Consider the following 26,634-nt stretch of genomic DNA (forward strand, 5'->3'; position numbering starts at 1 on the left):
AGACTGTCATCATCATTGTCAATGATTTAGAGGCAGACTGTCATCATTATTGTCAATGATTTAGAGGCAGACTGTCATCATTATTGTCAATGATTAAGAAGTGCAGATTGTCATCTTTAATTTGAGGGGCTTTACATTAATAACGGTGTGAACCGTGTAAGAATTTCAGACCTTTGTATATAAAGACACCCTCATCAGAGGGTCAAAAGAAATGAGACAATTGGCAGCTCAAATGTTTCTTGACCTGGTGTGTCATTGGATCATTAGTTCACGCAAACGACTGCTAAACAAAGATCTAGAGGTGATTCTAGGTGTGGCCCTTGTTTTTGGACTCTGTTGCTGTTGTCTCAACATGAGTAGCAAAGAAAGGACCTCCTCATGATCCAAAGTATACCCCCTAATCAGTGAAACATGGTGGATGAGGTGTTTTGGCTTGGGCATGTATGACTGACAGTGGAACTGGCTCACTTGTCTTCATTGATGATGTAACTGCTGAAAGTGGCAGCAGGGTGAATTCTGAAATGTATAGAAACATTTTACCAAACGCCTCAAAACTCAATGTACGGCCCTTCACCCAGCACCAGGACAGTGACCCCAAACCCAATAATGAAGCAATCAAAATGTAAATCACCCAACCTCAGTCCAAGCGTATGCATTCCACTGGCTGTGGCAAACTAAAGAAAAAATGCATTTGTAACGAACAGGAAATTAATATTGCAGCAGGTCAGGCCTGTGTATGGGTGACAGACTTTAGGCAGTCATAAAATGCGGGATTTGGATTCACGACTAAACATGACTGCTTTATTTAGGATTATGTTCATTTGTTTAATTACTTTTGGTGCCCTTAAATGGAGGGACAGTGGCACCAATTCCTACATGGTTCCAGGCTAAAATATAAAAACCTTCAGATTATTGTCCATCTGCACTTCAACTTCTTAGGCTTTTTTAATTTAAAATCAAATATGATTAAATACATAGCCATAACAACAAAACCGGCACTGTAGTTAGTTTGACAGTCTATAGCTGGTATATATATATAGGGGTTGTAGTAAAACTTAATTCTGTCTATATCACAACCCTAAAACAATAACAATGCCCTATTATCATTTCCATCAAGTCAATCTCCATCAACATCATCACCATTGGCATTACCATCATCACCATTACCATCATCAACATTTCCATCATCACCATTACCATCATCAACACCATCATAATTTCCATCATCACCATTACCATCATCAACACCATCATAATTTCCATCATCACCATTACCATCATCAACACCATCATAATTTCCATCATCACCATCACCATCAACATTAACTTCACTATCATACTTTCTTTAATGGCTTATTTCACATATTCAAATCCCTTCAATGGTTTCAGTCTCTTTAAATGAGTAATAGAAACATCAATACCACCATGACAAATATTCTGCAGGTGTTCTAAAGGGAGGGCCTTAAGGTCAGAGGTCAGCCTGTGTTGTCACGCTCAGAGGCAGCTAAGGACTCGTGAACAAATACCAGTGTCTGTGGTGTGTGTGTATAAAGACCAGTGTCTGTGGTTTGTGTGTATAATGACAAGTGTCTGTAGTGTGTGTGTATAAAGACCAGTGTCTGTGGTGTGTGTGTATAATGACCATTGTCTGTGGTGTGTGTGTATAAAGACCAGTGTCTGTGGTTTGTGTGTATAATGACCAGTGTCTGTGGTGTGTGTGTATAAAGACCAGTGTCTGTGGTGTGTGTGTATAAAGACCAGTGTCTGTGGTGTGTGTGTATAATGACCAGTGTCTGTGGTGTGTGTGTATAAAGACCAGTGTCTGTGGTGTGTGTGTATAAAGACCAGTGTCTGTGGTGTGTGTGTATAAAGACCAGTGTCTGTGGTTTGTGTGTTTAATGACCAGTGTCTGTGGTGTGTGTGTATAATGACCAATGTCTGTGGTGTGTGTGTATAATGACCAGTGTCTGTGGTGTGTGTGTGTATAATGACCAGTGTCTGTGGTGTGTGTGTATAAAGACCAGTGTCTGTGGTGCGTGTGTATAATGACTAGTGTCTGTGGTGTGTGTGTGTATAATGACCAGTGTCTGTGGTGTGTGTGTATAATGACAAGTGTCTGTGGTGTGTGTGTATAATGACCAGTGTCTGTGGTGTGTGTGTATAATGATCTCTCTATTCTTTTCACACAAATATCTCCTTCTTTTTTCCCTGTGTCTGAGGCTCTGAACCGCCTGGCGAGTGTGTGAGTGTTGGTCCAGACACAGCAGAGTGTGTGTCTCCATGGTGATTCTGGCCATCCAGGTCGGTTATAAGTGTGTGTAGGTGTGTGTGTGACTCAGCGTCCAAGTGTGTGTTTGAGTGTCCATTTTGGTCAGCCTGGTGTGTGTGAAAGTGAGTCTCCTTTTCCAGCTGTGTGTGTGTCTCCTGTTCCAGGTTTGTGTGTGTCTCCTGTTCCAGTTCTGTGTGTGTCCCCTGTTCCAGGTTTGTGTGTGTCTCTTGTTCCAGGTTTGTGTGTCTATCCTGTTCCAGGTTTGTGTGTCTCTCTTGTTCCAGGTCTGTGTGTGTCTCCTGTTCCAGGTCTGTGTGTGTCTCCTGTTCCAGGTCTGTGTGTGTCTCCTGTTCCAGGTCTGTGTGTGTCTCCTGTTCCAGGTCTGTGTGTGTCTCCTGTTCCAGGTCTGTGTGTGTCTCTTGTTCCAGGAGTGTGTGTGTCTCTTGTTCCAGGAGTGTGTCAGGCGTTGCTGCAGGACTAAGAAGAGCATCATAGTCAAACTCTTTCAGTGGTTGTAAGGAAAGGGTCAGTCCTCGTCTCGCCTTGGCCGCCCGGTCTGGTCGCTCCCGCAATGCCAAAATAACCTCCACGGGTCGTCGTTGTAGCAATGCCAGGTCAAAGGTCATGCCTCGGAAGAAGGTCTGACGTTTGTAGCGCTCCAGGGTCCGGAGCCGTCGGGTTGGTGTTTTACACAGCAGCTGTCAATCAATCAGTTAATCAGTAAGACAATCAATCAACCGTAAGCCCTGTTGACATCAGCTGGGGCGTGTTCATACCTCAGTGATTAGCAGAGCTAGTGGGGGGCTGAGGAGGTGGCGTGTTCATACCTCAGTGATTAGCAGAGCTAGTGGGGGGCTGAGGAGGTGGCGTGTTCATACCTCAGTGATTAGCAGAGCTAGTGGGGGGCTGAGGAGGTGGCGTGTTCATACCTCAGTGATTAGCAGAGCTAGTGGGGGGCTGAGGAGGTGGCGTGTTCATACCTCAGAGATTAGCAGAGCTAGTGGGGGGCTGAGGAGGTGGCGTGTTCATACCTCAGTGATTAGCAGAGCTAGTGGGGGGCTGAGGAGGTGGCGTGTTCATACCTCAGTGATTAGCAGAGCTAGTGGGGGGCTGAGGAGGTGGCGTGTTCATACCTCAGTGATTAGCAGAGCTAGTGGGGGGCTGAGGAGGTGGCGTGTTCATACCTCAGAGATTAGCAGAGCTAGTGGGGGGCTGAGGAGGTGGCGTGTTCATACCTCAGTGATTAGCAGAGCTAGTGGGGGGCTGAGGAGGTGGCGTGTTCATACCTCAGTGATTAGCAGAGCTAGTGGGGGGCTGAGGAGGTGGCGTGTTCATACCTCAGTGATTAGCAGAGCTAGTGGGGGGCTGAGGAGGTGGCGTGTTCATACCTCAGTGATTAGCAGAGCTAGTGGGGGGCTGAGGAGGTGGCGTGTTCATACCTCAGTGATTAGCAGAGCTAGTGGGGGGCTGAGGAGGTGGCGTGTTCATACCTCAGTGATTAGCAGAGCTAGTGGGGGGCTGAGGAGGTGGCGTGTTCATACCTCAGTGATTAGCAGAGCTAGTGGGGGGCTGAGGAGGTGGCGTGTTCATACCTCAGTGATTAGCAGAGCTAGTGGGGGGCTGAGGAGGTGGCGTGTTCATACCTCAGTGATTAGCAGAGCTAGTGGGGGGCTGAGGAGGTGGCGTGTTCATACCTCAGTGATTAGCAGAGCTAGTGGGGGGCTGAGGAGGTGGCGTGTTCATACCTCAGTGATTAGCAGAGCTAGTGGGGGGCTGAGGAGGTGGCGTGTTCATACCTCAGTGATTAGCAGAGCTAGTGGGGGGCTGAGGCTGTGGCGTGTTCATACCTCAGTGATTAGCAGAGCTAGTGGGGGGCTGATGCTGTGAGGTATGTCATAGGGAAAACACCGGACTTTCCTCAACATACTGCAATGGTCAGGCTCAGGAGAAACTGGGAACTAGAGAGGAAAAGAGAGTGAGGATGAGAGGAAATGAGGTACGACACACTAACTGAATCATCTGTGCTGTTTGAAAGTGTGTGAACCCTACAGGGATGATCATTACTTTTGTATAAAATATAAAAATTTACTAATTAAAACCTTATCTAAACCTCAATTAATAATATTAATAATTCAAAAATCCCATCCCCTCTCTGAAAGTATGTCGTGGTTGCGAATATGAGTAGCACATCTCGGAATACAAAGCTAAGATTTCCAAGTGTGTGATGTTTTCAGCTTCCAGATTTGTTTGTAAAATAGAAGTGCAAAATGTTTTTAAATAGTTTTCTGAACAACACCTTTTTAGGTAATGTTTCATAAGGTAATAAAAAAACAATGTTTGAGGAAATTTCTGAGCATGTATTAAAAATACCGACCCATAATCAAATAAAATGTATTAAAGGAATTTCACACAGGTGTAGCACTTCAGGATTAAAACCTAAATGTTAAATGGATGACATGCACTGCAATGTTGTTTTAACCTTTTATGTGTATAAATATAATATCACCTGACCCCAAAAAACGACCTACTTCCTGCTGTCCTTTGAGATCTCCTTTCCTATTGGCATGGTGTCTTTTGCATTCTCCTGTATGGGTAACACCAAACTGACCAAGGTTTTTCTCTTTATTTATCAGCATCCCACGTAAACTCATTCCTAAAGATCCTTCTTTTGACTGATTGGTTCATTTGGTAACCAATGATTCACCCACCTGATGCTACCTGCACTATTTCCTTTTATAATGTTGTTTTTCTCCTACACATACAATTTCCCTGGTAACCAAAAACCCGACGTCAGATAAAAAGAGACTGGTTCTGATTAAATAAAGATTTCATGGTGAACACAAATAAATAAAAAAGAAATAAAATCTTCAATAGCAAAAAGGGCTCATATTCTTTCAAACAACACTGTACATTTCACAGACAACAGACAGGTTCTTACAAGCAACATATAAAAAACTGAAACTGTCTAATATATGATTGGTTCATCACTGTTAAAAATCAAAACCCCAGGCCTTGTGATGGCCAATAGACCATTCATTATCATTCTTCTAGTAGCAGGATATTATGCTTGCAGTGCTAACTCAGATTTTCTTTTCTAAAACCAAAGCCATCATTGAAATATATAAGGCAATATAGTTAACAATCTAGTCTGTACATTTTATGTTTAATGTCCGTTCCAATGTTATTCCTGTCTGTTCTTTTTCATAGACTAGATTATTAACTATATTGCCTTTTACATTTCAATGATTGCTTTTATTGTGATAAAAAAATCTGAGTGCTGCCAGCATAATATCCTGCTGCTAAAATAACGCTAATGAAGCCTCAAATGGCCATTACTACCTGAGACACAGACACAGTATTAGTTTAGTGACTCACCTTCCCAGTGACCAATGAGAAGAGGAGGATTCCTAACGACCACCAATCAGCTGCATGGCTGTATGGCCCCCCACTCAGAACCTCAGGAGCTGGAGGAGAGGCAGCCAAACAGCAAACATAAAGGACATTAACATAAAGGATATTAAGATACTGTGTTAATTTGCTATAGAAACACTTCATTTAATCTGCTATACATTAACATAAAGGCTATTAAGTTACTGTGTTAATTTGCTATAGAAACACTTCATTTAATCTGCTATACATTAACATAAAGGATATTAAGTTACTGTGTTAATTGTGCTAAAGAAACACTTCATTTAATCTGCTATACATTAACATAAAGGATATTAAGTTACTGTGTTAATTTGCTATAGAAACACTTCATTACTAGGGGTTGCACAGCAAAAGACTGAAGTTTCCATTGTTTACACCCCAACATGTCCCAAACAATGTACTTACTACGTACTACACATAGAACATTTTGAAAGATTGTGAGAGTACTCACATTCTCGGCTATTGTAATGTGAAAAATGTACAAAATAAATATAATTCAGAACAAAATGTAATGATTTAAGAAATTAATTTAAGAAAATGTAATGAATTTTTTTTTTTTTTTTTTTCAAATATCTGCAATTTGAACCACTTTGCAAAGATGCGACAGACAGAAAGTTAGAACTTTTCATATCTTTGTCTACCTCGTTTAATTATGAAAATACCTCTTACCAAAGGTGAGATACTGCAACCACAGTAACCATAGCAATAGTTTTTTTTCCAACTTTTCAAAAACAGCTCCAATGGAAAATGCTTTCTGAATCAGACCGACCAACATGAAGGAACTCAAATGTAGATATACTTCTCAGCTACTAAAATCTGAAATTATTTTGAAAATATCTCTTTTCAACTGGAGTAACCAAAAACAGCTCCAATGGAAAGTACTTTCTGAACCAGATACAAACATTACCTAAATGTATCTCTACTTTCAACTACAAGAATCAGAAATATTTATGAAAATAACTGTCACCAAACTCGACATTTTGCAACCGCAGTGACCATAGCAACACGATTTTTAGCATTATTTCACAAACTACTGCTGTTTAACCCACTTTCCCAGAAAGATACAGAAAAAGCACAAATATTTTATATATTCCTCAGCATGTCTGCTATTTAAATCAGAAAAAAATACAAAAATAGCTCTAACCAAACTCAAAGTACTTCAAACGGAGTTACCATAGCAACAGGATTTTCGACTAAATTTCAAAAACAGCTCCAAAGGAAAGTACTTTCTGAACTAGATACACAAACATGCATTTACTTAAATGTACCTATACTTGTCACCTATTCAAATCAGAAACATACATGAAAATATCTCCCAATCATGAGATACTGCAACCACAGTAACAATTGCAATGCATTTTTTTAAATATATTTCCAAAACAGCAGCCGTTTAAACCACTTTCCCAGCAAGATACAACAGGATTTTTTGCAACTTTTCAAAAACAGTTTCAATGGAAAACACTATCTGAAACAGATACACAGACATGGATGTACTTATATGTATCAATACCTCTCACCAATTCAAATAAGAAAACATTTAAGAGAAATATTTTAACAAACATAAGATACTGTGACTGGATTAACCATACCACCATTTTTTGCAACTTTTATACAAACATGGATATCAGCTTTCAAATACTTTTCATACTGTGAAAACATATAATTTTTCAAAGTTTGCTGTACCAAAGAACCGGCTAAAACTTACTTTGAAAGTGTAAAATCAAGCCCCATTAAAACATAGCATAAGAATACAGAAATAGAATAAAAATGGGATGAAAACACAGGACGCTATAAAAGCTGTACGTTTAAACGGTGCGGCTAAGTTCAAGTGCTCATTCACAGGCGCGTCTACATCAACAATCTACACTAAAGATCTGTCTGTCTGTGTGTCTGTGTGCGTGTCTGTCTGTGTGTCTGTCTGTCTGTCTGTGTGTCTGTCTGTGTGTCTGTCAGTGTGTCTGTGTGCGTGTCTGTGTGTGTGTCTGTCTGTGTGTCTGTCTGTGTGTCTGTGTGCGTGTCTGTCTGTGTGTCTGTGTGTCTGTCTGTGTGTCTGTCTGTGTGCGTGTCTGTGTGCGTGTCTGTGTGCGTGTCTGTGTGCGTGTCTGTGTCTATTCACCCATGTACTGAATGGTTCCACAGATGGTGAAGGCTCTTCCTCCACGCTCCAGACGGCGGGACAAACCAAAGTCAGCCAGACGGAGGTGCCCTGGAACAAAACATTATTTAATTTCCTTATACAAAAGCAACTGGACAACATACAGCAACCAATCAGACTGCATATACAGATCACATAAAATGAGCCTAATAAAGACTACAGTAACAGATCAGATCATATACAGACCACAGGTAACAGGCCAACATAGACTACAACATCTACAATGTTGTAAAATGTTATTAAAATCTATAATCTATTATAATCTATAATTATATTGATAGAAAATTGCCATTTTTTATATTTTTCTTCTACCAATGACAACACTTCTTAATTTAGTCAAATGCTGCTACGGTCATTGGTTGTCACACGTATTATAATGCATAATGATCTAATTGTACCACTCTGGATAAGAACGCCTGGAAAATCACTAAAATGTAAATGTTCTAATCCAGAATGTTCTAGAATGTGGTCTGTTGCAACAGCTTCGCTGCCCCCTGCTGGTGGCTGATAACAATACATCTACAAACACACTGGTTAAAGGGATAGTTCGTCCAAAAATACTTTTTCATGGACAGTCCCCTAACTCCCAGTTGGCCCTTCAGGCACATAGAGTCATTTTTTAAAACAATCCATTATTCAGCTCTGTCTCAGTCAGTAATTAGCATTATTAGCATCATACAAATTTGTGAATGGAAATCGTACCTACCCCTATCGCAAAGCTGTATTGCAAGTAGAAAACTACTCCAAAACACTCCAAACTAAGATAAACGCTGTTGTATTCCTCAAAATAAAGTAAAAATTTTTGCGATACAATTCTCATTTAAAATAAACAGGTACTTCCTGTGTTTACCGGTCAGTTTTGTTCACAATTGTATCAATCCACGTGTTTTTTCGGAAAGAGTTAGTGCCTACACAGTAAACAAAAGTTAGTATTTGCGAGCTAGAAAGCAACTTGATGGAATCGCATTCGACTATAGTCCTCTTCTAAGTGAACAGGGGTCACAATCCTCTGTATTAAAATGTTTCTCGCAAAAATTGTACGTCTCGTTGGCAAAGTTGATCCATTGATTCTCCCACAATGTGACTCGGGGGAGGCAAAAGCATTGTCCCAATTGCAGAGCAGGTAGAATTTAATTAACTCGAGATCCACGAGCAGGCAAACAAGTAAGCAGTAGTTGAAATTGATACCCACAAAGGAAATCCTAAAGTTCAAATTTTTATTTATTAAAAGCACCAAATAACACAGCGTCGTTCTGCACATTGACATTCTTGTGACATGGCACCCGACATCTACGTAGTAAGAATTAAGATATATAGAAAGAAACTAGCAGCAATTTTAAAAAGCTAGGTGAAGCAACTTAACTTCACATAGCTTGTTGAGGTTGAAGTTCATGCTCACCTTCGATGATGTCACCGCTGAAGAACAGACGCTGTGTATTGTGGCTATAGGAAATATTTCGCTAGTGCCAGTTTGAATTCAGCCAATTCCACCGGCTGTTTCGTCAGTGTGCAGTTTAAAGAATCAATGCTACCGCGACAGATTACAGAATGTAGTCTGAAGTGTTTTGGAGTAGTTTTCCACTTGCAATGCAGCTTTGTTATAGTGGTACAAAACATTTCCATTCATGAATTTGGACGATGCTAATAACGTTATAGACTGGGACAGAGCTGAATAATGAATTGTTTGAAAAAATTACTCCATGGGCCTTCTGGAACATCTCTTGGTAAGTGAAAATTCAGAAAAGCATACATTTTGGATGAACTATGCCTTTAAATTACCTTGGTCTGTGAGCAGAACATTCTCCATCTACAATGAAACATACAACAGTCACGTTTATATGTTTACATATGACCAGAAAGTGTGGGGAAAAAACAATGTATTTTGCTGAATACATTCATTGACATTCACACATACAGACACGTTAATGTAAAGTAAAGACTGAGGGGTTGTGATATATATGGTCAATACTGACAGAGACAAGTAAAGACTGAAGGGGTTGTGGTATATATGGTCAATACTGACAGAGACAAGTAAGGACTGAGGGGTTGTGGTTTAGATGATCAATACTGACAGAGACAAGTAAGGACTGAGAGGATTGTGGTATATAGTCAATACTGACAGAGACAAGTAAGGACTGAAGGGGTTGTGGTATATATGGTCAATACTGACAGAGACAAGTAAGGACTGAGGGGTTGTGGTTTAGATGATCAATACTGACAGAGACAAGTAAGGACTGAGAGGATTGTGGTATATAGTCAATACTGACAGAGACAAGTAAGGACTGAAGGGGTTGTGGTATATGGTCAATACTGACAGAGACAAGTAGGACTGAAGGGCTTGTGGTATATGGTCAATACTGACAGAGACATGTAAGGACTGAGGGGGTTGGGGTATAGATGATCAATGTGGACAGAGACATGTAAGGACTGAGGTGGTTGGGGGATATGGTAAATACTGAAAGAGACAAGTAGGACTGAGGGGGTTGTGGTATAGATGATCAATGTGGACAGAGACAAGTAAGGACTTGAGGGGTTGCAGTAAAAGGCCAGAGTCATATAATGTACTTATAATAACAGAACAACCAACTCTGATGTGATTTCCTGTTTGTCTGTTACCTTTACATCTCTGTGGATGATCCCAAAGTCATGGAGGAACCCTGGAAACAACCAGAGCATAGTCAGTTTCCAGTGTGTGAGTGTAGTAGGGATGTGCATAAGGACAAGATTTTACTATCCGAATAGTTAGTTATTATTCGACTAGTATTCAGAAAAATGTTAACCGAAATACGTTTTTAAAAACCATCGACATAACATGAGCGCTCCTACATAACGTGAAGGAGTGGGTGTCGTTCTCATGTAACATCGGCTCAACAGACGTTTGTGTGAGAAAGGAGTGACCGTGCGTATGGAGGAAGCTGTGTGGTTGACACACAAAACTCTGCATCAGAACTAAAACACAATATGCATCTACACATAACATTCAGTTATGTGTAATTTCAATAGTATTTCGAAAAATTATATTCAGGTCAATTTATTTCAACCCCAAAAAATACATATATGTAAAAATAAATGGGGGGCAAGATTTCATACACACACTCGAATTACACTTGAAGTACTCAAATACTAAATTAATTTCAGATATTTGAATATTAGACTATCAGTGCCCATCCCTAGGGTGTGTGTGTGTGTGTGTGTGTGGGTGTGTGTCCTTTTTTTACAGTCTGAGTGAGTATGGAAGGTCCTAACTTTAACAAGAAACATCATCTGACTTGGTGTTAGGTTTAAGGTTAAAAATCAAGATTAGAATTAGTGTTAAATTTAGGGTTAGAATTAGTGTCAAGTTTATGCATTATGGTTAAAGTTAGGCATAATAAAGTTAAGTTCATGAGGTTAAGGTTAGGGTTAGGTAAAATATGTATTTGTAATTATACTAAATTGCCAGTCCTCACGTTAGTGATAGTAAAACCTGTGTGTGTTTTGTGTGTGTGTGTTTTGTGTGTGTGTGTTTTGTGTGTGTGTGGCATGTACTCACCGAGAGCACAGCCCAGCTCTGCAGCAAACACCCTGACAGCATCCTCATTGAACTGGCCAATCATCACCCAATAAGTATAGAGGTCCCCTGTACTGCAGAAATCACACACTGTACACACACATACAAACACACGCACACAGACACACACACACACACAGACACACACAGACACACACAGAAACACACAGACACACACAGACACACACACACAGACACACACACACACAGAAACACACAGAAACACACAGACACACACAGAAACACACAGACACACACAGACACACACAGACACACACAGACACAGACACAGACACACACAGACACACACAGACACACACACACAGACACACACAGACACACACAGAAACACACAGACACACATAGACACACACAGAAACACACAGACACACACAGAAACACACAGACACACAGACACACACAGACACAGTATGAGAAACAGTATCAAAATATGGAGAAAAAGAAGGAAGAGCTAGAAAGGCAAGTGGTGGAGGTGGAGAAGGAGGGGAAGGATAGGGAGGATGGGGGTGATAGAGGGTTGGGGCATAATAGAGGGTTGGGGAGTGATAGGGGGTTGGGGGGTAATAGAGGGTTGGGGGGTAATAGAGGGTTGAGGTGATAGAGGGTTGGGGGGTGATAGAGGGTTGAGGTGATAGAGGGTTGGGGGGTAATAGAGGGTTGAGGTGATAGAGGGTTGAGGTGATAGAGGGTTGGGGGTAATAGAGGGTTGAGGTGATAGAGGGTTGAGGTGATAGAGGGTTGGGGGGTAATAGAGGGCTGAGGTTATAGAGGGATGGGGGATGATAGAGGATTAGGGGATGATAGAGGGTTGAGGTGGTAGAGGGTTGGGGGTAATAGAGGGTTGAGGTGGTAGAGGGTTGGGGGTAATAGAGGGTTGAGGTGATAGAGGGTTGGGGGGTGATAGAGGGTTGAGGTTATAGAGGGATAGGGGATGATAGAGGGTTGGGGGATGATAGAGAGTTGAGGTGATAGAGGGTTGAGGTTATAGAGGCATGGGGGATGATAGAGGGTTGGGAGATGATAGAGGGTTGGGGGATGATAGAGGGTTAAGGGGTAATAGAGTGTTGGGGGATGATAGAGGGTTGAGATGATAGAGAGTTGGGGGGTAATAGAGGGTTGAGGTTATGGAGGGATGGGGGATGATAGATTGTTGGGGGATGATAGAGGGTTGAGGTGATAGAGTGTTGGGTTAATAAAGGGTTGAGATGATAGAGTGTTGGGTTATTAAAGGGTTGAGGTGATAGAGGGTTGGGGGATGATAGAGGGTTGGGGTGATATAGGTTATGGGGTGATAGAGGTTTGGGGGTGACAGAGCAACACCTTCCAAGCAACAGTTTCAAAATTCAATGGGAGGTTTTTAGCTGTGCTGGCAGAGAAAGTACCCCACTTGTGATTGGTGGGAATGGTAGGGTTGAAGGATATCAGGGTTGAAGGATACTTGGGTTGAAGGTATTGCGGTTGAGGGATATTGGGTTGGGGGATATTGGGGTTGAAGATATTGGGGTTGAGGGATATTGGGTTGGGGGATATTGGGGTTGAGGATATTGGGGTTGAGGGATATTGGGGTTGAAGATATTGGGGTTGAGGGATATTAGGGTTGAAGATATTGGGGTTGAGGAATATTAGGGTTGAGGGATATTGGGGTTGAAGATATTGGGGTTGAGGGATATTAGGGTTGAAGATATTGGGGTTGAGGAATATTAGGGTTGAGGGATATTGGGGTTGAAGATATTGGGGTTGAGGAATATTAGGGTTGAGGACATTGGGGTTGAGGGATATTGGGGTTAAAGAATATTGGGGTTGAGGAATATTGGGGTTGAGGAATATTGGGGTTGAAGATATTGGGGTTGAGGAATATTGGGGTTGAAGATATTGGGTTGAGGATATTGGGGTTGAGGGATATTGGGGTTGAAGATATTGGGTTTGAGGATATTGGGGTTGAGGGATATTGGGGTTGAGGGATATTGGGGTTCAGGTTAGATGTTTGATTGGTTTGGTGGGGAGAACAGGGTTAATGGTAATGGGTTTCAGGATAAGGTCTCTATGTAGATGACTGGTTGTGGGGCTAGGGTCAGGGATCAGATACAGTGTGGGGTTAGGGTCAGGGATCAGATACAGTGTGGGGTTAGGGTCAGGGATCAGATACAGTGTGGGGCTAGGGTCAGGGATCAGATACAGTGTGGGGTTAGGGTCAGGGATCAGATACAGTGTGGGTTTAGGGTCAGGGATCAGATACAGTGTGGGGCTAGGGTCAGGGATCAGATACAGTGTGGGGTTAGGGTCAGGGATCAGATACAGTGTGGGGTTAGGGTCAGGGATCAGATACAGTGTGGGGCTAGGGTCAGGGATCAGATACAGTGTGGGGTTAGGGTCAGGGATCAGATACAGTGTGGGTTTAGGGTCAGGGATCAGATACAGTGTGGGGCTAGGGTCAGGGATCAGATACAGTGTGGGGCTACGGTCAGGGATCAGATACAGTGTGGGGCTAGGGTCAGGGATCAGATACAGTGTGGGGTTAGGGTCAGGGATCAGATACAGTGTGGGGCTAGGGTCAGGGATCAGATACAGTGTGGGGCTAGGGTCAGGGATCAGATACAGTGTGGGGCTAGGGTCAGGGATCAGATACAGTGTGGGGCTAGGGTCAGGGATCAGATACAGTGTGGGGCTAGGGTCAGGGATCAGATACAGTGTGGGGCTAGGGTCAGGGATCAGATACAGTGTGGGGCTAGGGTCAGGGATCAGATACAGTGTGGGGTCAGGGTTAGGGCCATCTACTGTCTCCATAACTCACTAATATACAGGTGTCTCTGTGTCTGCCAGCAGTCCTCAAGGTCATGGACGAACGGGTGACGCACCTGACGCTAAGGGCAAAGGTGATAGGTCAGCCTGAGAGACCAAAGCTCAAAGGTCACTCACTCCCTCACTCACTATGACTTTCTCCTCCCTCCCTCACTCTTCCCTCACTCACTCCCCACTCCTAACTCACTTCTCCCTCCCTCACTCCTCCCTCTCTCCCTCCTCCCTCACTCCTCCCTCTCTCCCTCCTCCCTCACTCCGCATTCACCCACCTGTACTATAACCTCTTCTTTAGACTGTTCCAAAACACCCAGTCGCAAGATCTCTGACTTAGGAATGACCTGAGGATGGAATGATTCACAGTTAGAAATTACAGGGAGTTTGGGATGACTTCAGAATCTGATGACATTCAGAGCACATCCAGTGACAACATCATGTTAAACCACTTCTATTCAGAACAGATCCAGTGACAACATCATGTTAAACATCTTCTATTCAGAACAGATCCAGTTATAACATCATGTTAAACATCTTCTATTCAGAACAGATCCAGTTATAACATCATGTTAAACATCTTCTATTCAGAGCACATCCAGTGACAACATCATGTTAAACCACTTCTATTCAGAACACATCCAGTGACAACATCATGTTAAACCACTTCTATTCAGAACAGATCCAGTGACAACATCATGTTAAACGTCTTCTATTCAGAGCACATCCAGTGACAACATCATGTTAAACCACTTCTATTCAGAACAGATCCAGTGACAACATTATGTTAAACCACTTCTATTCCGAGCACATCCAGTGACAACATCATGTTAAACCACTTCTATTCAGAGCACATCCAGTGACAACATCATGTTAAACCACTTCTATTCAGAGCACATCCAGTGACAACATCATGTTAAACCACTTCTATTCAGAGCACATCCAGTGACAACATCATGTTAAACCACTTCTATTCAGAGCACATCCAGTGACAACATCATGTTAAACCACTTCTATTCAGAACACATCCAGTTATAACATCATGTTAAACATCTTCTATTCAGAACAGATCCAGTTATAACATCATGTTAAACCACTTCTATTCAGAGCACATCCAGTGACAACATCATGTTAAACCACTTCTATTCAGAACAGATCCAGTTATAACATCATGTTAAACCACTTCTATTCAGAGCACATCCAGTGACAACATCATGTTAAACCACTTCTATTCAGAACAGATCCAGTTATAACATCATGTTAAACATCTTCTATTCAGAATAGATCCAGTTATAACATCATGTTAAACCACTTCTATTCAGAACAGATCCAGTGACAACATCATGTTAAACATCTTCTATTCAGAACAGATCCAGTTATAACATCATGTTAAACATCTTCTATTCAGAACAGATCCAGTGACAACATCATGTTAAACCACTTCTATTCAGAACAGATCCAGTTATAACATCATGTTAAACATCTTCTATTCAGAGCACATCCAGTGACAACATCATGTTAAACCACTTCTATTCAGAACAGATCCAGTTATAACATCATGTTAAACATCTTCTATTCAGAACAGATCCAGTTATAACATCATGTTAAACATCTTCTATTCAGAACAGATCCAGTTATAACATCATGTTAAACCACTTCTATTCAGAACAGATCCAGTGACAACATCATGTTAAACATCTTCTATTCAGAACAGATCCAGTTATAACATCATGTTAAACATCTTCTATTCAGAACAGATCCAGTTATAACATCATGTTAAACATCTTCTATTCAGAACAGATCCAGTGATAACATCATGTTAAACATCTTCTATTCAGAACAGATCCAGTTATAACATCATGTTAAACATCTTCTATTCAGAACAGATCCAGTTATAACATCATGTTAAACATCTTCTATTCAGAACAGATCCAGTTATAACATCATGTTAAACGTCTTCTATTCAGAACAGATCCAGTTATAACATCATGTTAAACATCTTCTATTCAGAACAGATCCAGTTATAACATCATGTTAAACCACTTCTATTCAGAACAGATCCAGTTATAACATCATGTTAAACATCTTATATTCAGAACAGATCCAGTTATAACATCATGTTAAACATCTTCTATTCAGAACAGATCCAGTTATAACATCATGTTAAACGTCTTCTATTTGGAACAGATCCAGTTATAACATCATGTTAAACATCTTCTATTCAGAACAGATCCAGTTATAACATCATGTTAAACATCTTCTATTCAGAACAGATCCAGTTATAACATCATGTTAAACGTCTTCTATTCGGAACAGTTCCAGTTAGAAACATCATGTTAAACATCTTCTATTCAGAACAGTTCCAGTTAGAACATCATGTTAACAAAATAGTTACCTTGACAGCGTAGGTTTTTTGCCTGGTGTTGTCCTTGACCTTCAGAATGGGACCGAAGGACCCTTTAGCAATATAACCCAACACCTGGAGACGGCAGTAATCAACAGTTACAGTGTGTGTGTATGTGTGTGTGTTCCATGCATGTGTGTGTGTCCTACCTGGAAGCGTTGTGGTGCTGGCAGTGCTCTGTGGGGGAACTCCGGGAGGAACACTGATATGAAGCCGGGCAGAGTCCACTCTGCCCTCAGCCTATCAGGCCCACCCCCCAACAACACCTGGTCCGGGAAGGGAGGGGCCTTTTCTTCAATCATCCTCCGCTGGCCGCGTCGCAGGGTGGGAGGGGCCAGGCGACAGAGGCTGGCGGGGATGGAGAGACTGACGGAGGACAGGAGACCTTTCCACCCTGAAGGACACAGTTCCTCTTCTCCCACCTCTGACCCTGATGGGGATCGCTGTGTGGAGTGGGGATAGTACAGCCAATCACAGGACAAGCCCAACTGACCCCAACTCATTCCAAGATATCAATGGATGACAGTAGATGGACAGGACGATGATGAGGAAGATGTGATCTCTTCCTCATCCTCACACTCAGCCCTGGATTACCACACCACATTCCGTTACAGTCATCCAACCTCCAACACTGTGATCGCACACACAGAGGGCTAACGTATCTGTGTGTGTGTGTGTGTGTGTGCGCACTGTAGCGTGTTCCGTGTTAATTCATGCATAATGTCAGTATTATAATCTCATGAGAACAGAAACAGCAGCCATCCAGAACTACACCCCCATATAATACAAAACACTGCCCACTTCACTTAACTGACTTTTCTTCTGACCAATCACTCTCCATTTAGCCTTCTGCAGCACACCTTTTCCTTTACAGGAAGCCTAATTAACAATCCAGTAGCCAGTTTAGTTTAGTTATTTTTTTCCCTCATATATAGAATACAAGTTATTCTTTGTTTTGATTTTGTTTTGTAGCTTTGATTTGAGCACATCATTTCTACATGAATGGATGTATATTTTTTTCCTCAACACCGATAGTCCTGTCAAAACTCACACCCCTAGACCCACAGCAACCATTACTGACTCCACCTCTAGACCCACAGCAACCATCTCTGACTCCACCCCTAGACCCACAGCAACCATCTCTGACTCCACCCCTAGACCCACAGCAACCATCACTGACTCCACCTCTAGACCCACAGCAACCATCACTGACTCCACCTCTAGACCCACAGCTACCATCACTGACTCCACCCCTAGACCCACAGCAACCATCTCTGACTCCACCCCTAGACCCACAGCAACCATCAATGACTCCACTCCTAGACCCACAGCAACCATCACTGACTCCACCCCTAGACCCACAGCAACCATCTCTGACTCCACCCCTAGTCCCACAGCAACCATCACTGACTCCACCCCTAGACCCACAGCAACCATCTCTGACTCCACCCCTAGACCCACAGCAATCATCACTTATCCTGACAAATCTGGATCTCAACAAAGACAAAACCATGGAGGTGGTGGACTCCAAAGGCCACTTCTCCTCTGTAAGACTGATGTCTCAGGAGTTACTTTGGCTGAATCATTCCTTTTAGGTTGTCAAATAGATTTTTTACAGGACACATTCATTTAGGCCAGTCATATTTTGGTTCTGTTTGACCAATTTTTAAATGTTAGTCCAACAGAAGCTCTTTATTCCAGAAAGCAGAAATATTAATATTAACTAAGCTAGCTTTGTCAAGCCAGATATAACATCTGGGTTTGGTAACACATGCTCTGAACCAACCTCTACATTACAGACTACTGGACCTTGAATAGACCCTTCAGAATAATGTTTTTTTTAACGTTATCATATTTCCACAGTCAATGATCGGATGACCAGTAAAAACATAGGTAGTTTGACTTTGACTATACAAACTGTAGTGGTTTGAGATTTCCCCAAATAATTTTAAGTAACAACCCCCCAAAAGACAGACTGGAAGCGTGACAGAAAACAACTGAGTCAATTTGTAAGTGGTATATTTTAATTATCCATGATCATTGTAGGTGTTGACAATAATGTTTTGTTCCAAACTGCTTAAATAATGCACTCTATCTTTTGAATCATTTCCATCACGTTGTCTGTCATCGTCCTGAGATTTGTTTAAATGTTGCATGCACGTGCCAGTTTTTGGCTTAGCCAATCTGGTCTTCTTTTAATGATTTAAGCGAGAGAGAGCCATTCCGGAACTAAAAACTGCGAATACCAAATCTGGTTAAGAGGTGCCAGATATGGGACCCCTGAATTGTTGAAATGTTTCTGGAATACCCCTCTGTGACACCCCAATGATGCGTCGCGTCCCGGGATAAGTGCACCTGTCCCCCAAATAGCAGGGAGGGAACTCGAGCGCAGTCAGCTCACCTTGTTGGTTTTACTGGCGTCTGCCCCCATTTCGTCTCAAACATACAGACTCGTCATCCACAAGCAGGTCGTTGTCGTTCTTCGTTCCTGAACTAGCATCATCATCATAACATCCTCCTCATCCCAAATCGCACATCGCCTCGCCCGCTATTAATCGCTACCCAACACATACTCAGATCAATAAACACGACCTGTTTATTAATTCAAAATATAGTAATTATAATTAAGTAATTCAGAATATTGTTCTATCGTTAAAAACAGACTGCAAGACTGCAGTGTAGATTGAGCAGATATGGCGAGATCAACAAGATTATCTACACTGTGCGACACCTTAACCCCAGATCCGCCCACACTGCGGTTATCCAATCCGATTGGGAGTTTGTACTGGTGGGCGGCCCCCACCCGCCCTATTTCAACGGGTCAAATATACTCCGGAATGATACATAAATACAAAGAAATTGCAGGAAAGACAATTTAGCTGTATTCAAAATGTATCTAGATCAAAGTTGTTATAGGCTAGATTAATGTGTAAACTTTTACCTACAACACTGACAGTTGAACAACACTGTTAAGTAAATTGATAAATGTACGTGATGAAATAGAAAAGCTCATAACAGAGTTCAGCTGTCAGTGTTGTAGGTGAAAGCATACACATTAATCTAGCCTATAACAACTTTGATCTAGATACCTTTTGAATACAGCTGTCATTATTTTCCAATGTGGCAGTGGGTGTTAGCCTAAATCTTATATACAGTAGCCTACCAGAAGCTTGGACACATTCAAGAGTTGTGGAAAAGGTTCCCCTTCTAGTATAGACATTAATTGTTCGGATGCCCTCTACTGAGTTGATATTGCTATTACAAAGGTGTGGGGAGGATAGTTAAAGCGGACAGTGAAGTCACGTTACCTCAGACCTCAAGAAAGGACGTCGCTCTACATATTAAGTTGAAGCATTGAGTGCGCATTCGTAGAGCAGTAAGTTAACTGTTTGCCTGTTTAGTAAGAAGCTGGATATTGCATGTAACATGCTTACAGTAATGACGCTGTTCAAAACTCTTCACTTAACGCAACCCACACTTGCTATTGCTGGGAATGTTAGTTGGTTAAGTCAGTCATCTTATTTGTATCATATACTGTATATACTCTATGTTGAACGGTGTAGTAATTAAATAATGTGTAGACACTTTCGTTTGTAATAATAATGAGAACGACAATACGTTAAGTATGCTAACTGGCAACCTGTTATGCCAATCTGGCGTACCCACCAGTGACGCAGTTGTTAATCAGAATTGAGCGCCCTTAGGTGACCGTTAGTGAACAAAACGCTCTCATCTACACAAATATCGGAAGTAATTTCTCACTGTGAGATTCGTGTTATTGTATGGAGTAATTCATAGTTTTTTCCTGTTTATTCCTAGAACCACACCAACAAGCCAAAATAATGTAAAATAGTTGTTGTGTTTTGGGGACTAAAAAGGACATCAAGAGAAATACTCAGCCTCGTCCCTATTAAGACGCCTTGTGACTGTTCACTCTTACCAGGAGTCGAACACTACAAATTTTACAAGGCTGTTTTTATCTACTATTTTACAATACTGAAGACAAAATTATGTAAACATGTAGTAACCAAAAAGTGTTATTAAAATAAACGTATGCTTTAGATTCGTCCAAGTAGCCACCATCTGCCTTGATGACAGCTTTGCATTCTCTCAACAACAGTCTGCTGCCTTATTGTCTGACAGTCAACAACAGTCTGCTGCCTTATTATCTGACAGTCAACGACAGTCTGCTGCCTTATTATCTGACAGTCAACGACAGTCTGCTGCCTTATTATCTGACAGTCATGGACAGTCTGCTGCCTTATTATCTGACAGTCAACGACAGTCTGCTGCCTTATTATCTGACAGTCAACGACAGTCTGCTGCCTTATTGTCTGACAGTCATGGACAGTCTGCTGCCTTATTATCTGACAGTCAACGACAGTCTGCTGCCTTATTATCTGACAGTCAACGACAGTCTGCTGCCTTATTATCTGACAGTCAACGACAGTCTGCTGCCTTATTATCTGACAGTCAACGACAGTCTGCTGCCTTATTATCTGACAGTCATGGACAGTCTGACTAACTGTCTGATGGAATGATAATCTGCCTGTTTGACAGTCAGGGCAGGGTCATTAAGCCAGGCTTCAATGGGTGTACTTTGAACTGAACAGTTTAACTAGTATGTTTAAACATTTGCTAATGCCACAAACCCCTCCTGAATGTTTTCCAGGGCATATGTAATTAACAGAAGGATCCTTTAACAGTTGGGAACATACCAGTTCTGATCAACCATGAACAGGTAGGCTCTCTTTGACTTTTTGCTAACATTAATGATAGAAGAACATCTGCTAGCTGGGGGAGTTATGCAAACTTTTTTGTGCAAGGACACCATTTGTTCTCCAGAATATTCTGTGGGGGTTGGGGGTGAAATGTCCGCCAATTCACGTTTTATTGACATCCCAACTATGTTAATTTCAGCCCACAATGATGAATTGTACCAATTTGCCTTTCTTTCTACTGGTTATCTAAATCAGCGGTTAACTGATTACCCACAAACCTACAGCAAAGTAACCCCTTTTGTTAGCCCTCTTAGCAAGCTAGCCCCTCATCAAGTGGTAGCCCTCTTAGCAAGCTAGCCCCTCATCAAGTGGTAGCCCTCTTAGCAAGCTAGCCCCTCATCAAGTGGTAGACCTCTTAGCAAAGTAGCTAACTAAGGAAATGAAAAATACAACAAAAAGTTCCTTTACCAAAACATTGTTTCCAGTTCTTTCCTATATGGACAGCCGGTCACCATTTTATAAAGCGTTAATTTTCACTGCCAGTTACAACATAATTGCTGTTGGGTGAAATCCAAGCATCTCCATTTTTACCCATTTTTATTTCTTTCACTTACAGATGCTGGTCATATAATTAGAATATCATCAAAAAGTTGATTTATATCAGTAATTCCATTCAAAAAGTGAAACTTTTATATTATATTAATTCATTGGACACAGACTGACATATTTCAAATGTTTATTTATTTTAATTGTGATGATTATAAATGACAACTAATGAAAATCCCAAATTCAGTATCTCAGAAAATTAGAATATTACTTAAGACCAAAACAAAAAAAATATTTTTAGAAATGTTGGCCAACTGAAAAGTATGAAAAAGGGCCATACCGAACAGCTTCCTGGGCCATACCGAACAGCGTCCTGCGTCATACCGAACAGCGTCCTGCGTCATACCGAACAGCGTCCTGCGTCATACCGAACAGCTTCCTGCGTCATACCGAACAGCTTCCTGCGTCATACCGAACAGCGTCCTGGGCCATACCGAACAGCGTTCTGTATGACTGCTGTTCGGTATGACTGCTGTTCGGTATGACTGCTGTTCGGTATGACTGCTGTTCGGTATGACCCAGGATGCTGTCAAACAGGCCAGGCAAAGTTGACAAGTGCCTGTGCATCTCAACTTCCCCAGTCAAGTCCTAAAGCCATGACAAAAGCCATAACAAGAGGCGTCAGCGTTTTCTTCTCATTCTCGTGAACCCTGTATCGTCTATCGTCTTGTCTCATGAGCTAAGTGTATCGTCACACCCCTAGTATTGATTTATGACAAAAAATGTAAATCTGGAGATACAAGGTTTTCACCTGACAGCGACGTTATGAAGTTTCCTACTTGAATTTCAGTTTTGTACAATTCCTGAAAAGTGTCTTGTTTGGAAATGTGTAGTTTTCATACGACAACGATGATATTTCTCAACCAGGCAGTAATACTCCCATACATACAGTATAGAAATGAATATCTGCATTTCCTGTAAAAAATAAATACATTTTAATCAAAATATGGCGACACCACTGAAATTGGTTTTGACAGGTCCTCAATGTTGAAACATTTCAGACCTCTGTTCATGTGTAAAAAAACAGCAGTGAATAGTCTGAGGAATTTTTGTAACATCTAAATCTCTTCAGTATAAAATGTTTTTTTAAATTGATTTTAAAACTTTTAAAATCTGGTGGAAGTAAAACAACTGGAATGGGAAGCGTGAATTCGGGAGTGAGGTAAAGTTGGTTTTATAAGGGACATTTGGTGGACATTAGGTTTGCATGTCAATTTCCATAGTCAGGGAATGCTTGGCTTAACAGCAGTCGATGAGAGAATTCAAATTTTAAAATACTTTTTATTATGAAACTAACTTTAGCTCACTGTAAATTCACCATGCTTCCATATGGAGAATATATCCTATATACTGCTTCAATCCGAACATGAACCACTGTTTGTTTAACTTTTGCAGAGTTTGACTGACAGCTAAGATATGCCACCACATCACATAATTAAAATGTCTAGCTGTAATTCGGATGCTGCAGATTTGTCAAGGGGAGTTTTGTTTAGAGATGAGGTTACATCGTATTTTTCCAGTCCCCTTTTTCAGTATATAACCAGTGCTCACCACTGCCTCTCACAGCTTCTTCCTGATGCTAGCAGATTTTATTTAGCATTTACGTTTTGGTCATTTAGCAAACTCTTTTGTCCAGAGGTACTTGGAATTAGCGTCTTCAGACAGTTAGTGTAGGTGGGACAACCGCACAATCAAGTAAATTTTACTCAGTTACTGTATGTAGCTATCAGCAAAGTCAGTGCTAAAGGAAGTGATCCTCCTCCTGTCAGTCTCTTTCCTGAGACATTCCCAGTAACTCATTCACCACAGACATTCCCAGTAACTCATTCACCACAGACATTCCCAGTAACTCATTCACCACAGACATTCCCAGTAACTCATTCACCACAGACATTCCCAGTAACTCATTCACCACAGACATTCCCAGTAACTCATTCACCACAGACATTCCCAGTAACTCATTCACCACAGACATTCCCAGTAACTCATTCACCACAGACATTCCCAGTAACTCATTCACCACAGACATTCCCAGTAACTCATTCACCACATTGGCATGACGTTCCAATAAGGAGTTGTCAAGAGTTTCAGTCAAAGAGAGAATTGCTGTAGCATGTATGCGTTGCTAAATCAGAGCTTTGTTTCTTAGGTGTGATCTAGTTACACTCAGTTCTCAGAGATCCGGATACAACATATTTACCTTCCACTCAACAGGATTATCAGCACAATGTTGGATGAGCGGAGAGAGAAGGACAGCAACACAGACGGCTGTGGAGTAAAGGGAGGAGAGCTGGAGGAAGTGACAGAGCAGAACGAGGTGAGAGCAAAACAAGAAGACAAGCCAAAGGAGGAGATTGAGGAGGGAAAGGAAGAGGAGAGAGAAGGAGCAGGAAGAACAGAGAAAAAAGGAGCATTAAGACAAGAGGAGAAGAGAGAAGATATGTGTTTTAAACACAATGAGCCACTGAGGATGTTCTGTGACAGAGATAAAGAGTGGATCTGTGTTAGCTGCTGGGAGTCAGAACACAATGATCACATGATCAAAACCCTGAGGCAGGCCGAAGAGGAGATGAAGAAGGAGGTGACTGCATCCTTGGTGCTACTTCAACATGGCATTGAGGATGTGGATGAGCTTAGGAGAAGGCAGGAGATCATTACCTCATCTAACAGACAGAGAAACCTCTTAGTCAGAACCCATATCTCCTCGCAGTTTAAGAAGGTGAGGGAGCAGCTCAGAGTGCAGGAGGAGCGGGCAGTGAGACAGATTAAAGAGCTGAATGAGGATGCCGACAGGAGGCTGACTGAGATGGAGGAGGTTCTGAGGGGGGGCAGGGAGAGGGAGGCCCTGCTGAAGGCTGGGATGGAGATGGAAGACTTTGGTGGGTTTTTCCACTGGTGGACTGAGACTGGGCGGGCTGAGTGTGAGACCCAGAGCCCACTGAAAGAGAAATGTCCAGAGCTCAGTAATCTACTGCTCAGCTTTCAGAGTTCAAAACAGGAACCAGGGTTTGGATCTGGACTGGCCCAGCCAGAAAAACGGGCACCAGGATTTGGTTTCGGAATTTCCCATCCAGAGAAACAGGCACTAGGGTTTAGTTTTGGAACGGCCCAGCCAGAGAAACAGGCACTAGGGTTTAGTTTTGGAACGGCCCAGCCAGAGAAACAGGCACTAGGGTTTAGTTTTGGAACGGCCCAGCCAGAGAAACAGGCACTAGGGTTTAGTTTTGGAACGGCCCAGCCAGAGAAACAGGCACTAGGGTTTAGTTTTGGAACGGCCCAGCCAGAGAAACAGGCACTAGGGTTTAGTTTTGGAACGGCCCAGCCAGAAAAGTTTAGTTTTGGACAGAATGCTCTTGGGCAAGGATTTATAAATTGCTCAGATACATTAACAAGACCGAAACAGCCTGTCAGTCTGTTGGAGTTCATTGACCTCAAGGCAATAGAGGTCAGCATCTTTAATACCATTGCAGAAACTCAACGACCTCAGGGCAGTGTGTTTGGAGCCTCTTCAGAACTCCAACAACCTGGGAGGTTTTGTACAACATCATATCCTGTGTTTGGACTGCACTCTTTGAAAGGCCTAACCCCTAAACCCTAACCCCTAAACCCTAACCCCTAACCCCCAACCCTAAACCCTAACCCTTAACCCCTAACCCCCAACCCTAAACCCTAACCCCCAACCCTAAACCCTAACCCTAACCGTATGATTTTAGTATTAATTTGGAGTTGTTTGATTTGCCAGTTGCGCAGAGAGAGTTAGAATTTTTTACAAAATAATTACTTAAACAGAGCATATCATAGTATATAGTTGACATTTTGTTTATAGTCGGCCAAACACTGTATTTGACATGAGCTGTAGTTGTGTTGTTGTTGGGTAGTGTGTTGTGTAGGTGTAGTTAAACTATAGTGGTAGCTGTAGTTTGAGCTGTAGTTGGAGATGAGTTGTAGCTGTGTGTAGTTGGAGATATTAGCTGTGTGTATTTGAAGACATTAGCTGTAGTTTGAGCTGTAGTTGGAAATGAGTTGCAGCTGTGTGTATTTGGAGACATTAGCTGAGGCTGTAGTTGGAGATGAGTTGTAGCTGTGTGTATTTGGAGACATTAACTGAAGCTGTTGTTGGCATAATTCATTATACATAGTCTCAACACCATGGTGCCTGGTTTCTGCCGCAACAATTGAGGTGTGATATGCTATTGTGTATCTTTTTTCTATTATTTAATTATATATGAAATACAGCATGTTGGGTTAAACTGATTGCATGTTTTGAGTAATCAGTTTATCTGTTAATAAATACTGTGTGAAAATCCTGTTTCACTTTGTCTTTCATTTCCAGCTAATATGGCTTCTTGTAGAAATGTTATATAAACAGACTTTATATTTATGCCATTTAATGAACAGCATAAAATGTGTGTTTGGGGATGATATAATCAGATTTGTATAGAAATGTTGTATAAAAAGACTACTGTTTTGAAAAATATAAAAATACTTTATTTATTACATGCAGATTTTATACACTGCTCAAAATAATTAAGGGAACATGTTATCATCAAGGTATAACACCAATTCAATTAATAAACTTCAGGGACATGAATCTGTCCAGTTAGGAAGCATAAGTGATTGTAAATCAGCGTCACCTATTTTGGTGCAAATGAAAGTGACAACAGGTGCACTGGAGAGGCAACAGCAAGA

At 41.7% G+C, this 26,634-nt stretch overlaps 2 protein-coding genes across 4 annotated transcripts; one reads left to right on the forward strand and one right to left on the reverse strand.

The window, feature by feature from the left end:
- Positions 1 to 464: 464 nt before the first annotated feature.
- On the reverse strand, positions 465 to 19,362 carry rskrb (ribosomal protein S6 kinase related b). Its single transcript, XM_029120760.2, has 13 exons — positions 19,020 to 19,362; positions 16,768 to 17,061; positions 16,610 to 16,693; positions 14,493 to 14,561; positions 14,216 to 14,285; positions 11,386 to 11,493; positions 10,470 to 10,510; positions 9,633 to 9,660; positions 7,815 to 7,904; positions 5,645 to 5,733; positions 4,117 to 4,227; positions 2,642 to 2,967; positions 465 to 516 (listed from the first exon to the last, which is right to left on the reverse strand). The coding sequence occupies exons 1-13, from the start codon at positions 19,047 to 19,049 to the stop codon at positions 465 to 467; spliced, it is 1,392 nt and encodes a 463-aa protein (XP_028976593.2). The 5' UTR covers positions 19,050 to 19,362.
- Positions 19,363 to 19,684: 322 nt separating this feature from the next.
- On the forward strand, positions 19,685 to 26,219 carry LOC105006425. 3 transcript variants are annotated; one of them, XM_013131745.3, is made up of 4 exons: positions 19,685 to 19,994; positions 21,291 to 21,359; positions 24,160 to 25,027; positions 25,070 to 26,219. In XM_013131745.3, the coding sequence occupies exons 2-4, from the start codon at positions 21,352 to 21,354 to the stop codon at positions 25,541 to 25,543; spliced, it is 1,350 nt and encodes a 449-aa protein (XP_012987199.2). In that variant the 5' UTR covers positions 19,685 to 19,994; positions 21,291 to 21,351; the 3' UTR covers positions 25,544 to 26,219. The 3 variants fall into 3 exon arrangements, with proteins under 3 accessions (XP_012987199.2, XP_012987198.2, XP_012987197.2); XM_013131744.3 differs by having other exon boundaries at positions 19,686 to 19,994; positions 24,095 to 26,218; XM_013131743.3 differs by having other exon boundaries at positions 19,687 to 19,994; positions 24,160 to 26,218.
- Positions 26,220 to 26,634: the final 415 nt, after the last annotated feature.

This window comes from Esox lucius, chromosome 7 (genome assembly GCF_011004845.1).
Source record: "Esox lucius isolate fEsoLuc1 chromosome 7, fEsoLuc1.pri, whole genome shotgun sequence".
NCBI classification, from domain to species: Eukaryota; Metazoa; Chordata; class Actinopteri; order Esociformes; family Esocidae; genus Esox; species Esox lucius.